Raw genomic sequence first — 16957 nt, forward strand, 5'->3', positions numbered from 1 at the left:
GCTGTTTTAGTAGATTGTATTTTTGTAATTTATTATAGTTTTTTTTTTTTTTTTTTTTTTATTTTTTATTTTATTTTTTTTTTTTACTTTCAACTTTTAACTTTTAACTTTTAACTTTTAGACGCAGATATATATAGCAAAATAAGCGATCCATGGAATAAACACCAACCTTGTAAAAGTATCAACAACCTGCGGGCCACCATGGCATATTTGGCTGAATACCTTCCTAGAATTGGAATTGTACAAATTTCTTTCACAGATAATTACGAACTTGATCATATAACTGAAAAACAAGTTTTAATGAAAAATGGCGAAACGTTTAATTTACCTCATCAAGTAATTTTGGATCCCGGCAATGATGCTACCTCCAAAAATGTAAAAAGCTTGGTGAATGAAAAGGTAATTTCAATTAGATGTAAAGCTGTTGGAGGGGCAAGATTGAAAAGCTCTGCAAATCACTCGACTTTGTGTTTTTACGAAAAATGGAACAGTATAGAGTTGAAAAAGCTCCATGGCTTCTTTTTAGTTTGCAACAACTGTCAAGAAAAGGTATTAGATTCCATATATTATGACAAAATATATGATTTACCAAGCGAAAACTGGACAGAATTGATGGATCTATGGCACTGTCACAAACCTGATGAGAATGTCAACTTTTTTTATCAATCTAGTATGAATAACTTAATACCTGCAAACAAAGAACTTTTCATTGGTGAATCCTATTTTTTAATAAATAACTCAAATGCTTGTTTAATAAAAGGCAAACTTATAGAGTGCAAAAAATGTTTTTCGGAGTTAGGTATGCTCAGTGCAAATGGTTATAAATTTAATAAATGGAACTTATGCCTAATTAATAATAGTACCGGTGAATTGTCGTATTTTAGACCTTATGAATTTGTAGTGCAGAATATAATGCAACATGTGAAATCCATGGGAGTTCGAAGATTTAAATTGATAACAAGAGACGGAAAAAGTATTTTTCTATGGTGTTTTGATATTGGTACCACAGTTTTAATTAATAATGAAATCCTAATGGAAAACTGTATTAAGATTTTATACAAAGACGAAGATAGTAGTGAAAAACACGCAGAGGAAGAAATAACGGTTCCAAAAGAGTGTTTTGACGATTTTATGTCGTATTTAATTCTAGTTAACTCGAAATTGCCCGATCCGTCTTTCTTGGGATGGAGACTTAGCTATATTAATTACATATCATGAGCACAGCGCCTCTTCTATATATGGTGCTATTTGTTTTCTGCTAGCTTTGGTGTTTAATTGATTGAACAATCTTACATTCAAAACAGCTGGCACCACATTGCTTACTTTTCTTAATTCCAATTTGTCGGCAAGTTTGTCCTGAATCTGATCCAAAATTTCATTTTTTGATCCCATAATTAAGAATTCCCTCTCATATTGACCCTTTGAATTATTAAAACTGGTCAGAATAATAAAAACATCCAAATGTTTGCCAAATTCAGAACTGGTCTTTTGGAAATCTTCGATCCCAAATTTAGTAAGCAACCATGGGACGGGCTTAACTATTGCTGCAATACCAACATTTAACAATACATTTTTGTTTTTATATTCAAAATTAAATTCTTTGTAGTCTTTTCTCACTATATCATATAATGATAAACCATCCAAATTATCTTTATTTTTTTTAATATCGGTATAGAACTGTTCAATGCCGTAGGTAGGGGGTAAAGTGGCTTTGTAGACTTTCAAAGCTTCAATATCTGGTGTCTCAACTTTAAACTTCATATTAGCTGTATCAATCAAGACAGCAGACAAGCATAATTCAGAAATTGGTTTTAAAGCATCAACATTACCCAACTGTTTGACCCAATAATTTGTGACTAAAGAAGAGCAAGAACCAGCAACTTGGATAATATCTGGCCCATTAAATTTCTTAATATTTTCCCGTGAAATCTTCATGTCTTCGTGGTGGTCTATAATACCAATAACGCTATCAATAATGTCGTTTGCCTGTCCTTGTGGTTTGTTGTGATCAACTAGAATTGCTTCAATATTCACCCCTTTAAAATGTGACTTTAACTGTTGGATATCTTCAATGAAAAACAAATCATTTTCACTGGCAATATTTTCAGTTTTATTTAAAACATAAATGATATCTTTTCTCAATTTTAAGTCTTGTTTTGGTATGTTGATAATAGGTATTATTGGGATTTGAGGATATTTAACATAATTTAAGTAGGCATAAGCTAAAGATGAAACAACGGAATCCAAATCTGCACTTTGGTTACCACAAACAATAGTTAAGGAAGCCCCACTAAAGTCTCTTAAATAAGTGCCTCTTAGAAATTTCAAATAACCTATTAAACTTAGAGTCATATTTATAAAATCTTACTGTTTAAGGTTTTATTTTTTATTAACAGATTAAGAATGAGAAAGAATATTTTACTTGACTGATTAAGTAAATGAATAAATGAATGGAAAAAAGTGAATAAATAAACGAATGAATTAAAAAAAAAAGAGGAAAAGTAAATATTGAGATTACGTAGATAAGATCACATGACAATTAAATAGTGGTGTAAAAAGTCGTAGCAGTCACTTTTTTAAAAATTCTTGGAAATTTTATGAGGTTCTTTTCCATATTTTAAATACAAGAATTTAAAAGCTTATAAAAGGGAGAAAAGCTGACAAATTATCATTTTTTTTATTTTATTTTTATTTAATCCGAAGAAACTGTTAGTTCACTACTGACAACTTTTCAAATGTCTTTACTGAAAATAATATACCAGCCATTGTATAACAATAATGAGTAAAGTAGAGAATAAAAATAATCGACAAGTACTGGTCAGGACACCAGAAGATATTAAAGAAAACTTTACTTATTTGGATATAATCACTAGGGTTGATAACTTTCCTGTTGATTATTTTAAATATACTTCCTTTAATAAACATGTTTATCAGTTAAAAGCACATGATGATACTTTTGAAATGGGGTTTGTTTTACACTTTGTGATCGAACTAATGCAAAAAGAATGCAGTACATTGTTTCATCAAACTTTCGAATTGAATGATTCATCAAGAGTCATTAAATTTAAAAGCCCAAGTTTTTCTGAAAGAAACAAATTGATAATGGAAATTGGTATGGAATTAAGACGTAAAGACTCATTGAATTGTTTAAGGGGATGGAGAAATGAGTTATATGTCGTTTATGATACCAAAAAAAGTCCTTATTTGTTAATCGAACGGGCCTTATCAGGTGTGTTCGGAGTTGTTACCTATGGAATTCATTGTAATGGCTATCTGCGTGATCCTGAGGCGGGTATAAAGTTTTGGATACCTAGAAGGTCAGCTAGTAAAGCAACTTGGCCCTTGATGTATGATAATATTGTAGCTGGGGGATTAGGTTATCCTTTTGGTATCATGGAAACTTTGTATAAAGAATGTGGCGAGGAGGCTAGCTTTTCAAAAGAGATTGTACAAAGTTATAGTAAATCAGTTGGGGTTGTGTCATATTTTGATTATGGCCAAAATATATTAAAAGATAAATATGATTCAGAGGCATCTTTTATCACAGGTGAATTTGAGTATCTTTTTGATATGGAATTGCCGGCTTCTGTAATACCTAAACCTAATGATGAAGAGGTTGATAGCTTTGGATTATACACTTTGCAAGAGACCATTGATTTATTGAAAACCGGAAACTTTAAACCAAATTGTGCTTTGATAACGGTTGAATTTCTAATAAGACATGGTTATATTACTCCCGAAAACGAACCAAACTATGCAAAAATTGTTAACAAGATCCATAGAACCTTACCATTTCCAACTAATTAAATGTATTTTTATTTTTTTTTTTTTTTTTTAAAAAAAAAGAAAAAAAAAAAAATTATTAATAATAAATAGTAATTTTGTACATAATAAACTAAGAAAAACAAATACAAATTGTATATTTTTTTTTTTTTTTCATTTTTCATTCTTTTTCCCACAAAAACATTCATCAGTCATTATTTTGTGAAATGTAATTCAATGTTCAACCATTGTCTTGCCTTAGCTTCAGCTGGAGTTAAGCTAACATTACCATAAACTAAAGGTGAAAAATATATAAAAAAGGCAAATACAGCAAGTGCCAAAATCACAAAAACAAAAGTCAACTTTTTCACTTTGATTGCTGGGTGTTCTTCATATGGTACCTCTGGTAACTCTTCATCCTTTGAGCTATCTAAAGATTTATTATTAGTGAAACCCCATTCAATTAAAGCAGCAGTAAACATAGCAGCAATCATATGTGCTGGTAAATAATGATGTAAAAACTTTTGACGACTCATCAAAAAAAATGGCAAAAAATGGCAGGACCAGCCAATGAATAAAAACATTAATGGACCATAAAGTCTAGCTCTTGGAATTTTGCCCAGAGTATAAACTGAACGGCGTCTGGTGAGGACATCTGCGAGAACAATACCACAGAACAAAGACAATGTAGCAATTTCGGCCCACCAGCCAATGATATTACCAATGAAGTAAATTTGTTTCCTTTCTTGATCTTTATTCCAGAATGAAACACCCGACAAAGAACCTGGCCATGATTGTGGATCAGAGGCAAATGGATGCTCTGAAGTTAAGTGGTTGTTATGGTAGAACATTTTAGTTTGGGCTTCCCACCATTTACGGAAAAAGTTCATTGGCTTTATAGTCTTTTTAATCGAAACATCTCTTTCAGGTGGTATGTTGATTATTTGATCAAAGAACCAAGTATTTTCAGGATCTGTGATTTTTTTATTTCCATTGACTTCCTGTTGGTCGAAACCCCAATCAGGTAATAAAACATCGTTATGTGTCCATAAGGCAACGTTAGTGTCTACGTGAATAACTCTAAATCTTGATGCTTTTGTTCTGATAGGAGTACCTTCTTCATTTTTATTCAATGGTTCTAACCGGAACAAAGTCTCTTGGAAATTCTCGCCATTAGCGCTTTCTGGAGGAACGGTGGTAATTTCCTCATTGGTAGGATACAATGGAGAAGCAACATCGTGTCCCAACAAATATGTGTTAGTGGCAATATGTCTTAGTCTAATTACATCGTTAAATGCAACTGGTTGACCCAGTTTAGCTGGTAGTTCCTTTGTTGGGACGACCTCCCACTCATTGTTTACATCTTCAAAACTATAACCAGTAACTTGTTGACCTTGTGACGAGATACGACCATCCTCATAACGTAATGGGTAATTAGCTAAGTGGGAATGTAAAAACGCATCCGTACTTAAATGTTTAAGAGTAATGACATCAAAATAGTTCAAATCCCTTGAATCCCTTGCTAATGGAGATTCGCCTAGAGTTTCTTGGAATTCTGGGCTCATGAATTCATCACCTGGGCCGGATTTTGTTAATATTGAGAAATGAACATAAAACCAAAACAAGTAGATAATAAATGGAACAACAATCAAAGCGTGTAGTCTAATCAAAAAGTGTTTTGAAAATTCCTTTAAAGTTAAACCAGCTTTAATATCAAACAACTGCCATAAATTAAAAACTATAGCAATACCTATTGTGGCAAAGGTTAGAATACCGACGTATTTAGTGGAAGTAACAAATGATAAAGAAATACCGGTTAAATACAACCACAAGAACCAAGCTTTAGTGAAAGCTTCCCTTAGTTGTTCTTTGTAAAAACGAACAAAACAATAGATTGAACTTGCAATAGAAAAAATCAAAGTTGCATCTAATAAGATTAATCTGGTTTCTGTAACATGAGCGTTATCCACAGCCACTAAAAATGCACCTAACGCGCATGTAATTGCTTTGAAATTCAATTCTTTCAAAGTGTTAAACATAAAGGTCACAGTTAAAGTACCCATAATAGCATTTAATGAACGGTAAGCAATATATGGAGCCGGATTGGTATCGTAACTCATACCAATTTCATCAAATTTGAATTTTCCGTCATAACCCAAAATGTAACCTATAAAGGCAATTAACATCTTGGCAAATGGAGGATGTAAATCAAAAAAATAAGTTCTTTCCAAATAGTAGGAAGCAAATTTACCAAAATGAACTTCATCAAAGACAACTTCTTTGGGATAATTAATCAGGTAAAATCTTGCAATAAAGGCAATTAAGGTGACAATGCCACAATAGAGGTTATAGGTCGATTGAGAATCAGGTGGTGATTGCAACAAATACTTGGTGGCTAAATAATCATAACTGCTTTTTTTCTTTATATATTTATTTTTAGAATCATCGTCAATGTTTATTTGGTTATTTTGGACTGGTTTGGCCGATGGGATAGGGCTTTTTTTACGATGATTAAGACCCATTGTTTTTTATTTTGACAGCTGTATTTTCCCTTTTCGATGTATTTTAATAATGTAAATGGATAAGAAAGAAAATAAAATGAAATATTAAGAACATGTGTGTTATATATTAATATGACAATTAAGTAGAAATGAGATGAACAAAAAAAAAAAAAAAAAAAGACAGAAAATGATTGTATATATATAATTGTCACAATTTATATGAAACTTTTGATATAAATGAAAAAAAAAAAAACAAGTGAATTATTAAATTTAACAGCTTGTCCATTAAAAAAAAAAAAAAATTAAATAAATAGAAAAAAAAAAAAAATAGAAAAAGGAAAAATTCAATTTCCAGAAATTCGGAAAAAATAATCTGTAACTGTCCGAAACAAAAAAATCTTACTCGGAAAAAATAGTGGTCGGAAGCAGTCCGGAAGCCCGATAATTAAAAAAAAAAATGTATTAAGCCATGAAACTGTTTGCTATTTTTATTTCTTTTTCTTTTTTTATTTTCCATAAAAAGAAAAAAAAAATTATTTTGACGAAACATTTTATACAAACAATCTGCAAATAATTAAAGTGGTCTTTTTCGATAGTACTAATAGATAACCAATTAAAAGAGATATTTTTTAAACTACATATACAATTCTATTTGTATTTGAAAGACATATATATATATATATATATATTTATCTAAGGTTCAACAAAAAGGAAAAAAAAAAATATGTTTTCGAGTAGATTGTTTTTTCCCTCCCGCCCCACCAAACTGCCATTAAATACCTTGAGAATTAAAAGATCGTATGCGGTTTCAAGAGTAATTAAAACTGGGTCAAATTCCAATAACACCAACAATAATAGTGCCAAAAACAACGCCCCTACATCAACTTCCACCATAGATAATAACAAAACCGCTCCTTTTACCTCTGCTACAAATGTAACTACTTCCAAAAGTACCGTTTCTGCATTTCCAAATGGGAAGACTTTATACTCAGCACTAAATAGTAAAAGTTTAAATGATTTTAATAACGACTCAATCAATACAACCAAGGAAATAGATTGGACAACTTCATTTCTTGGGTTGGGTTCTAAGCCCTTTAATGATAAGGTACAAGAAGCGTTAGCTGAAGCTTTAACTATTTCAGATATTGAAATTAAACCGGATGGGTTAATTTATTTACCAGAAATTAAATACAGGAGGATTTTAAATAGAGCGTTTGGTGCTGGTGGATGGGGGTTGGTGCCACGTTCAGAAACTGTTATAACACCTAAGTTAGTTACCAGAGAATATGGCCTAATTTGTCACGGCCAATTGGTCAGTGTAGCAAGAGGCGAGCAAGATTATTTTAATGTTGAAGGTATTCCGACTGCGACAGAAGGGTGTAAAAGTAATGCTTTAATGAGATGTTGCAAAGATTTGGGCATTGGTTCTGAATTATGGGATCCTGTTTTTATTAAAAATTTCAAGAAGAAAAATTGTGTAGACAAGTTTGTTGAGCATATTACCACTGGAAGAAAAAAGAAAATTTGGCTAAGGAAAGATAGAGAAGTTGAGTATCCTTTCAAATAATGAATATTAGTTTCCCCTCGTCCCTGATTATCAGCAATATATAATTTTTTTCCTCCAAAATTTTTAGAAAATAGAAATCTATAGGAAAAAAAAAAAAATAAAAAAAAAAAAGGTATCACCTTTAGTTTATTTAAAAATAAAAGGAACAAATATTTAACATAATAAGAAACCGACACTACTAAATATCATATGTATTACAACCACATCGTAAAGAAAATATTGATTATATCTGTATATATTATGAATTTTTAAAGGTCAATAGCAATTGATATATAGTTTTAAAATGTTATTCATTACAAGCGTTTATATTACTACATTGTCAAACATTTGTATATTAAAGCATAGTTATAGCAAGCAAGTTAGTAATTAAAAATTTAATAGTAAACAGAATATATTGATAAAGAATCGTACAAGTGTTCTAGTGGTGTAGTGGAATCACGTTACCTTCACACGGTAAAGGCCCCGAGTTCGAACCTCGGTTGGAACAAGTGATAATTACTTATCAGTAATCAATTTTTTTGCTCCTTTTTCCTCCTCAATTTATTTATTTTTTTTATATAAAAACAAAGGGTGAAAGCGGCATGACTCAGAATTTAGTTGGTTTTTTTTTTTAGTCTTGAGCTTATCATAAGAAAAAAAAAAACATGAAGAATCAAAGAGTATTCTATTAGTCTTAGCAATTAGAGGAAAGAGGAGGAAAAAAAAAAAAAAAAAAAAAGAGAATTGCATTGATCAATGACTACTGGGAAATTCTTATCATTTTTATTAATAATAACAGCTTTATTAAGGGCTACTAACGGGTTACCCGTTCCCTCTAATAACCAATTTTATTATGCATCACAAGGTAACATAAACAGAGACTTGAAAATAGGTGATTTAAATTTTATACACACTACTGATACACATGGTTGGTTAGGTTCTCATCCAAATGAAATTAATTACAATGCAGATTGGGGCGATTTCATCTCTTTTACTGCCAACTTAAAACAGACAATTACAGCCAACAAAACTAGAGATTTTCTTTTAATTGATACTGGCGACAAATATGATGGAAATGGACTAAGCGATGCCTCCCTTCCACATGGGAAATATTCTACTGCAATTTTTAATAAACAAGATTATGATTTGTTGACGTTGGGAAACCACGAATTATATACAGAGAATAATACTATAATGGAATATTATGAAACTGCTAAAAATTCTAAATTTAAAGGTAAATATATTTCTAGCAATGTTGAATTCGTAGACAACAACCTTGATGGGAAATTGGTACCATTTGGCGATAAATATGCCTATTTTCAGACAGAAAATCTGAAGAAAAGAATTTTGGCATTTTCCTTTATCTTTGATTTTCAACGAATTAACAGCAGAGCAAAAGTCACTCCTATTAAGGAAGAAATCACTAAAGAGTGGTTTCAGCAAGTGATCCAGAGGTATGATGAAACACAAGTAGATTTAATTATAGTTTTTGGACATTTGCCCATTACAGATGTTGAAAACAGGGAAATTAACTATTTGCATTCTTTCTTAAGGTCTGTGTATCCTAATATCGTGATTCAATATTTTGGCGGACATTCTCATATTAGAGATTTTGTACAATTTGATGCAAAGAGCACAGGTTTGCAAAGCGGAAGATTTTGCGAAACCGTCGGATTTTTATCCATTACAAACAACTCAAAAGATGATTCTTTTCCTCAGTTCCATAGAAGATATATTGATTTCAATTTAAGGTCATTCAACTATCATTTATCCAACTTGGGTGGTTTAAATATTGAAAACTCAAATGGCGCTGAAGTTTCTGAAGAAATCTCAAAAATAAGAAAGAAACTAAATTTGGACGAGGTTTACGGCTATATTCCACAGAACTATTATATGTATTATGAACCACTAACTTCCAAAAAAAATATTTACAATTTACTAATCAATAAGATATTGCCAACACTTGAGGTAAAGCACCCTACTATTCCACGTTACATTATGATAAACACTGGTGCTATCAGATATGACCTATATAAGGGGGTTTTCACTAAAGATACACAATATATTGTATCACCATTTGGGAACGAATGGAATTATATTAAATTGCCCTCAAAACTAGCATCTAAAATTTCCGACAAAATCAACAAAGGCCCTGTAGTGTTGAATATTCCTGAAGCACATATTTTCGACATCTCAGATGACGGTAAGTGCCCGTTTAGACATAAAAAGGGCCTGGTCAAAGGTTATACCACATACGATAGTTACGGTTGTAAAGGCGATGACACCATACATAATAGCTTAGGTTATTATGAGGTACCAAATGTTATTCAATATACTGATGATACTACTAATGATGATACATTAGTTGATTTTATATTTTACAGTTTTTTAAAGCCAAATATTTTATCAGCAATAAATAATATCAATAAAGACATGAAAGTAACGAGTCATTTTTTTACAGATGATGACTGTTTTTACTATGGGGGGTTGAGTACTCAAGATTTGTTAAGACGTTATTTTGAGCAGTTTTTATAAAAAAATTAAAGAAAAAGAAAACAAATGATTGGAAGAGCTCAAACTATATGTAAGCCACATATACATTCATACTATATGAAGAAAAAGTTATTTACAACCGAACTATTTCTTTTCCACAAATTTTGTATACGCACCACAAATTTACCCGTATTATAGCTATAGCACTGTGTAACAAAGAGAAAAAATTATCTGCCAACTGCAAAAGAGACTAAATAACTTGTGCATAGCTGCCATTTAATTAATTTATTTTTATTTCTAAATATATAAAAGTTATACAAAATAGAAATGCCAAAAACGGGGGGAAAAAAAAAAGAAAAAAAAAACAAACTACACACAATAAAAGTAATAGTATACTATTAGCGAAAAGACATACCTGGAGAATAGAGATTAACTTTCCTTGCTACATATATATCAACAAAAATTAAATAAAAAAATTAAATACTTTTTTTTTAATAAAATGAAGCAATTTATAAACCCTGTTGAGCTCTTCTTCTGTCACGTTCTTCAGCAATGGATAACTTAATACCTTTACCCTTTGGCAAAGAAATGTATGGCTTACCTGGTTCACCAATAACGAAGACATTACCCAATCTGGTAACAAAGGTGTTGTCTAAAGAATCCTTGATGTGAACAATATCGAAACCACCTTCATGTCTTTCTCTGTGAACAATGGTACCAACACGACCCAAGTTATGACCACCAGTAACGTAAACTAACTTACCAGTGTCAAATTTGATAAAATCAGTGATTTTACCAGAAGCAAGATCAACAACAACAGTGTCGTTAACTTTGATGCTTGGATCTGGGTATCTGATAGTTCTACCATCGTGGGTAACAACGTATGGAACACCCTTCTTACCCAATTGAACCTTCTTGACCTTGGCCAACTTGTAAGCGGCTTCTTCATCGGTAATACGGTGGACAGCAAATCTACCCTTAACGTCATAGACCAATCTGAAGTTTTCGTTGGTGGCTTCCAAAGTGATGACATCCATAAAACCAGCTGGGAAAGTAGTGTCAGTTCTAACCTTACCATCAACTTTAACTTGACGTTGCATCAAGATAGCCTTAACTTCACGACCGTTCAAAGCATACTTTAATCTGTTTCTTAAGAAGACAATCAATGGTAAAGATTCACTCAATTTGTGTGGACCTTGAGATGGTCTTGGAGCGTAACAACCAGACAATTTGTCCAACATCCAATGATGTGGAGCTGCTAATCTTTTTAGATGCTTCTTTCTGCAAAAAAAAATTATATTTTAATAATGACATATATTATTAAAAATATTCGGATGTTAGTAAAAAAAAAAATTCAATAAAAAACCACAAAACAAACGAAAAAGATAAACAGTAAATAAAAGCAATAGATCCATAACTAATAAACTTCATCATTATTAGATACAAGTTGTTTCCAACGATGTGGCTCATGTAATTTTTTTTGTAAACCAGAACTATTTAATACGCACAACCACAAATAATTTTTCTCCATAATACTTTATACATAACACAATTGCTCCGAAAAAAAAAAACAAAAGAAATGGTATATATCCTATTGTGACTAATTTTTCAACCTGAAATACATTTTGCACTACTTTAACAAAACGGTATTCGTCAAAAAAAAAAAAATATTATGACTTTTTCAATATAATATAAAAACCCCAGTTCACTAACGCTAATAATAAATAAAAATTTAAAATTTCCTTTTTCTATCAACTAAATTCTTCAGTTATATAATACAGGTCTATACCCACCAATATCGTAAGAACTATGGAGTTCATATATCCTAAAACTGTTTTTCTATTTACTCATGATTTGTTTATCTTTTCAGTTCATTAAAATAAATTTAATATATTCCTAGCACAAAAATATAATTGAACATACGGTCCTCTAGCCATTTTTCCTTATAGATGATTCGTGGTTTTTCTTTTTTTTTTTTCCTTTTTCTTTAAGAAGAAATAAACTTTATGTTTAAAAGAAAATGTAAGAAATGTATCCTGAGAGGAGAAAGATTAGGAAAAAATAAAAGAAAAAAGGAATATATAGAGTGAATATATGGGTGAAAAATTAAAAAAAAAAAATTGTAGTCACATAGCCAAAAAGAAAAAAAAAGTATATATATTATCAAAGAATGGTAGAAAAGAAAAGGAAAAAAAAAAAAAAAAAAAAAAAAACTAAAAGCGGAAAACGTTATTGCTTTTTTATTACTTTTGTAATTATTTTTTTTTTGTTTCTGTAAAACTTCTGCCTAGCCTTTCTGGGCGAATACGGAAAAAAAAAAAGAGGCGACTAAATAATACTTAACTGGCGCAAAGGCTGTTGGGAAAATTATTATTTTTGCCAAAAATACAAATTACGATATTTCAGTAAAGTTTTGTTTCCTCCTTTTTCTTATTTTAATTATTTAGACGGAAGTTTAAAGCAGCAATATTTATTCACGGTATATAAGTTGAGCTAAGTCTAATTAAAGAAAAATATTCCGTCAACTTAGTAGTTTTATTTGTCTAATTAACACTATTGCAGGTAAGGCATATTAATATACAAAAATTCTTCCAAATTTTTATCTTTTTTTATTTATTTTTTTTCTTTTTTACAAAATGGTAAAAAATTACAAAAGGTACAGATTGGGAAAATCAGCTTGTCATAAAAAGACACGATACAATTGTAATACAAGACCTTAATTAGGGCTAACAAAATTAATAGTTGGAATAAAAAAAAAAAAAAAAAAATTTAAGCGATATATGATTTATTGAATACCGGATATAATATAATTCATATTAGTTGATGTTATTTTATTCCTCTCTGCCACTTTAATTAAAATGTGTAAAACTGGAATATACTGTCTAAAAAAAAAAGGAAAAATTACAAGTAAAGTAGTGATAACAACAAAAAAAAATAGAATTAACTTATAAAATTTATTATTTATTTGTTTATTCATTTGCTTTCTTTTTTTTTTTTTTTTTCATTCCTTTTTTGTCGTTAATACACCATATTTTCTTTCTATTTCAATGAAACTGCTGCGTTGCATTATATTGTTTTTCTTATCGACAATTTTGAATAAACTTTCCATTTTGCCTATCCAACGTGTACACTGTTTAGGAGACAAAGATTATAAAAATGATATAAGTAGATATTTAAACCGAGGGTTTAGTAGAATCGAATTGGATCATTATCTGTCTGAAACAGCACAGTTATTCGAATGGTCTTTTGATCAGTATATGAAGTATGGGTACCCATTCGATGAAGTTTTGCCAATGAGTTGCAAACCCAAGACAAGGAATTACAAGGATGCTAGTGATACCGTGACGAATGACGTATTGGGAAATTTTTCAATAACATTAATTGATTCACTAACCACTTTTGCAGTTATGGGTAATCGAGAAGGCTTCCATAAGTATGTTGACTTAGTTGATGAAGTAGTACCGATTGATTTTTCTGAAGTTGACAGTACCATTCAAGCATTTGAAATTACCATTAGAGTTATCGGTGCGTTTCTTAGTGCTCATTTGTACGCCACAGACCCTAGTAAGAAAGTTTTTTATCCGAGTTATAACGGGCATTTATTAACCAGAGCTAAAAACTTAGCAGATAGAATATTGCCAATATATTTAACACCGTCCAACTTACCATTGCCCAGGATTAATTTAAAAAGTGGTGTACAAAAATTGAGTTTAGAATCACCAGAATTACTAATAGAAAACAATCCTGTTGCAATGGCATGCCCTATGTTTGAATTTACTTTATTATCTTATTTAACATTAGATTCGAAATATGAGTTAATAACGAGATATGCCTTTAATAAGACGTGGGAATTAAGAACCAGAGTGAATCTATTAGCATCTTCATTTGATCCAGTTAGCATGTCCATGAACCTACCATACACAGGGATTGGTGCATCGATTGATTCCTTTTACGAATATGCTTTGAAAGGCTCAATTCTATTTGATGACGACCATCTATATCAAGTTTGGAAAGACAGTTTTAACGGGTTACAAAATTATTCTGAATATTTGTGGTGGTACAATAACATCAATGTTATCAATGGAGGTGCCTCTTATATTTCATGGATCGATTCCCTAAGTGCATTTTTCCCCGGATTATTAGTTTTAGATGGTCAAATAGATAATGCTGTATTGAAAAATTTGTTTTTCACTAAATTATGGAATTATTATGGAAGTATTCCTGAAAGATGGGTTTCCGAGCACAGGAATTATTATTATTATTATCAAGATGACGATGATGGAGTTAGTAATGCAACAAAAAAAAAACAACGGGGCTTAACCATAAACGATACAATTGCATTAGAATGGTATCCTTTGAGGCCAGAATTAGTGGAAAGTACCTATTTTCTTTACAGAGCCACAAAGGATCCAATATACCTGAACATAGGTGTAGAAATATTAGAGAGTTTGAAAACCAGATTCAAGTGTGAATGTGGCTTATGCGGTTTGCAAGATATAGTCACTGGAGAGAGACAAGATAGAATGGAAAGTTTTGTTTTAGGTGAAACATTAAAATATCTATTTTTACTATTTGATGAAAATAATGAAATACATACCAATTGTAAGAATAATAATATCCTATTTAGTACAGAGGCGCATCCATTTTGGTTGGACAGTAAAGTTAAGAAGAATTATGAAAAAAAAAAATATTTGGATTCTTCTGGAATATATAAATCTTTATGTAATAAAATAATAAAAGAAAGAGCAGGATTAGACAAGGCATCTTCTACTTTTGTTAAGGGTAGAAAGGAATCGGTTCTGGAAAGAATATCGAGTAAACTAAGATTTAATAAGGTGGATAGAAAGGATGATGATATCTCTGTTTTAACAGAAGCAAACGGTAACAGTGAAGGAAATGGTACTGAATCTTCTTCAATTCAAGATTCCAACTCATATGGATCGTGTGAAGTATACCATGGCAATGGAGACATGAGTCTTTTGAGTTCTGATTTGTTGAACAATAATAGTATAATGTTTGAGGTAGATCGAAAGTATTCTAGTGTTATGATTTCACCTGATTACTGGCATAATGAACCGATGGAGTTGAACAAAAATTTTTACTGGAAGCATATTAACCGTGAGGGTGCCCAATGTTTTAAATATTATGAACCGTTGGATAGCATAATGGAAACTGTTTTAGGTAGATATAGACAATACTCTTTTGATAATAAAATATCAGATGAATTGTACAGGTCTATAATTGGTTCTAAAGTTTCCTTGGTGCCATATAAGGATATAAGCATTGAGGATTACCCAAGATATATTAAGTATCTAAACGGTAGTGATACATGCCTAAAAAATGGTGGCAGTAACATTATTGGTGATGGTGTGTTGACTTTAGTTAAATTGGTAAAAATTGATGACACTTATTATTACACAAATAATAGGAATAAGACACAAATTGATTTAGAGGAGGATGTACCGATAATCCGGATTGTAGAGGAAGATATGATGAAAAAGGAATCTACATTTAAGGATTACATCCATTATTATTATTATAAGGATTTATTTTTCAACAACATAATGAAAAATAATCTTTTGCTGATGGGACCATCGAAGCGTAATGATGGTGAACGACAAAAGTTTGATATATATGATCGGAATATAAGAGAATTGCAAGAAATATTCAGTAAAAATAATAATAATCAAATGATAATAGAATGCAAGTTTATTGTTACTAATGTTGAGTTTGTCTGATGATATGGTTTTCGGACATGTGGATTACTCGGTATTGATAAGAGCATATATTTTTTTTTTTTTTTGGCATGGTTGATAGGAAAATTTTGCTGTTTGATATGGGATCGTACGTCGTTTTATAAGTAATATTGGCTATGATGCAGTATGGAGGTGTGGGTGTTATCAGGTACCAAATTATTATTATTATTTTATCTTGGGAATAAAATTATTAACTGTAAAGATTAATTTATTTGTACCGTGTGGTGCTGTGCATGAAAATACAGTACAGTCAACAAAAATGCATAACAAATAAAAAATCTGTTTAAATCAACAGAAAAAATAGAAAAAAAAACAAAATAAAATTAAAAAAAAAAAAGTGGAATATCACGCTTTTCATTTTTTAATTTATTTTTTATATATAAACGTACAACTATTTACTTGTTTTTTTTGGTTTTTTTTTTTTTTTTTTTTTTTTGGTTTCTATTTTATCTTTCCTGTTTTTACTTTTACTTATATTTTCTATACGCACAGATCGGCATAGAGTGATCTTTACAGTGTTTTTTTTTTTATTGAATAAGAAAATTTAAAAAAAAAAATAATTAATATATATATAATATATATATATATATATATATTATTGTATTTGCATTTATCTACACGATAGATTCATAACTAGCTAGGCCAATAGGAAATTATCGGCGTGTAACTTTATTATTGCTTTTTTTTTTTTCCCCTTTCTTTTTTCTTTGTTTGCCATCAAGGAATTATTAGTGTTTTATTTTAATTTTAATTTTTTTTTTTTATTTTCCCCCTAAAGTGTTTGATGAACTAAGGTGGAACGAATCTACGCACCCATTCATATATATATATATATATATATATTTATTTATTTATTTATATATATCATACAACCATATACAAAGATATTAGATATTAAA

The 16957-nt window shown here is 30.4% G+C and overlaps 8 protein-coding genes and 1 non-coding gene across 9 annotated transcripts; 6 read left to right on the forward strand and 3 right to left on the reverse strand.

Moving 5' to 3' along the window:
- Positions 1-201: 201 nt before the first annotated feature.
- IPA1 (putative polyadenylation protein) lies at positions 202-1218 on the forward strand (the record flags this gene model as incomplete). Its single annotated transcript, XM_046081384.1, has 1 exon — positions 202-1218. One exon carries the CDS (start codon positions 202-204, stop codon positions 1216-1218), a length of 1017 nt encoding a protein of 338 aa, XP_045934002.1.
- On the reverse strand, positions 1213-2352 carry PPX1 (exopolyphosphatase; the record flags this gene model as incomplete). Its single annotated transcript, XM_046078884.1, has 1 exon — positions 1213-2352. The coding sequence occupies one exon, from the start codon at positions 2350-2352 to the stop codon at positions 1213-1215; it is 1140 nt and encodes a 379-aa protein (XP_045934003.1).
- Positions 2353-2778: 426 nt separating this feature from the next.
- On the forward strand, positions 2779-3807 carry SCDLUD_004390 (uncharacterized protein; the record flags this gene model as incomplete). The annotated part of the gene is made up of 1 exon (XM_046078883.1): positions 2779-3807. One exon carries the CDS (start codon positions 2779-2781, stop codon positions 3805-3807), a length of 1029 nt encoding a protein of 342 aa, XP_045934004.1.
- A 170-nt stretch (positions 3808-3977) lies between these two features.
- Positions 3978-6284, reverse strand: PMT4 (dolichyl-phosphate-mannose-protein mannosyltransferase; the record flags this gene model as incomplete). Its single annotated transcript, XM_046078882.1, has 1 exon — positions 3978-6284. One exon carries the CDS (start codon positions 6282-6284, stop codon positions 3978-3980), a length of 2307 nt encoding a protein of 768 aa, XP_045934005.1.
- Positions 6285-6987: 703 nt separating this feature from the next.
- On the forward strand, positions 6988-7830 carry MGM101 (Mgm101p; the record flags this gene model as incomplete). The annotated part of the gene is made up of 1 exon (XM_046078881.1): positions 6988-7830. The coding sequence occupies one exon, from the start codon at positions 6988-6990 to the stop codon at positions 7828-7830; it is 843 nt and encodes a 280-aa protein (XP_045934006.1).
- A 415-nt stretch (positions 7831-8245) lies between these two features.
- On the forward strand, positions 8246-8317 carry SCDLUD_004393. Its single transcript has one exon. It is a non-coding gene; the product is annotated as a tRNA-Val (tRNA).
- A 248-nt stretch (positions 8318-8565) lies between these two features.
- SMN1 (Smn1p) lies at positions 8566-10344 on the forward strand (the record flags this gene model as incomplete). The annotated part of the gene is made up of 1 exon (XM_046078880.1): positions 8566-10344. The coding sequence occupies one exon, from the start codon at positions 8566-8568 to the stop codon at positions 10342-10344; it is 1779 nt and encodes a 592-aa protein (XP_045934007.1).
- Positions 10345-10811: 467 nt separating this feature from the next.
- On the reverse strand, positions 10812-12239 carry SCDLUD_004395 (40S ribosomal protein eS4; the record flags this gene model as incomplete). The annotated part of the gene is made up of 2 exons (XM_046078879.1): positions 10812-11583; positions 12226-12239. The coding sequence occupies 2 exons, from the start codon at positions 12237-12239 to the stop codon at positions 10812-10814; spliced, it is 786 nt and encodes a 261-aa protein (XP_045934008.1).
- A 1110-nt stretch (positions 12240-13349) lies between these two features.
- MNL1 (alpha-1,2-mannosidase MNL1) lies at positions 13350-16040 on the forward strand (the record flags this gene model as incomplete). The annotated part of the gene is made up of 1 exon (XM_046078878.1): positions 13350-16040. One exon carries the CDS (start codon positions 13350-13352, stop codon positions 16038-16040), a length of 2691 nt encoding a protein of 896 aa, XP_045934009.1.
- Positions 16041-16957: the final 917 nt, after the last annotated feature.

The sequence above is a fragment of the Saccharomycodes ludwigii genome, chromosome V (genome assembly GCF_020623625.1).
Source record: "Saccharomycodes ludwigii strain NBRC 1722 chromosome V, whole genome shotgun sequence".
Classification (NCBI taxonomy): Eukaryota; Fungi; Ascomycota; class Saccharomycetes; order Saccharomycodales; family Saccharomycodaceae; genus Saccharomycodes; species Saccharomycodes ludwigii.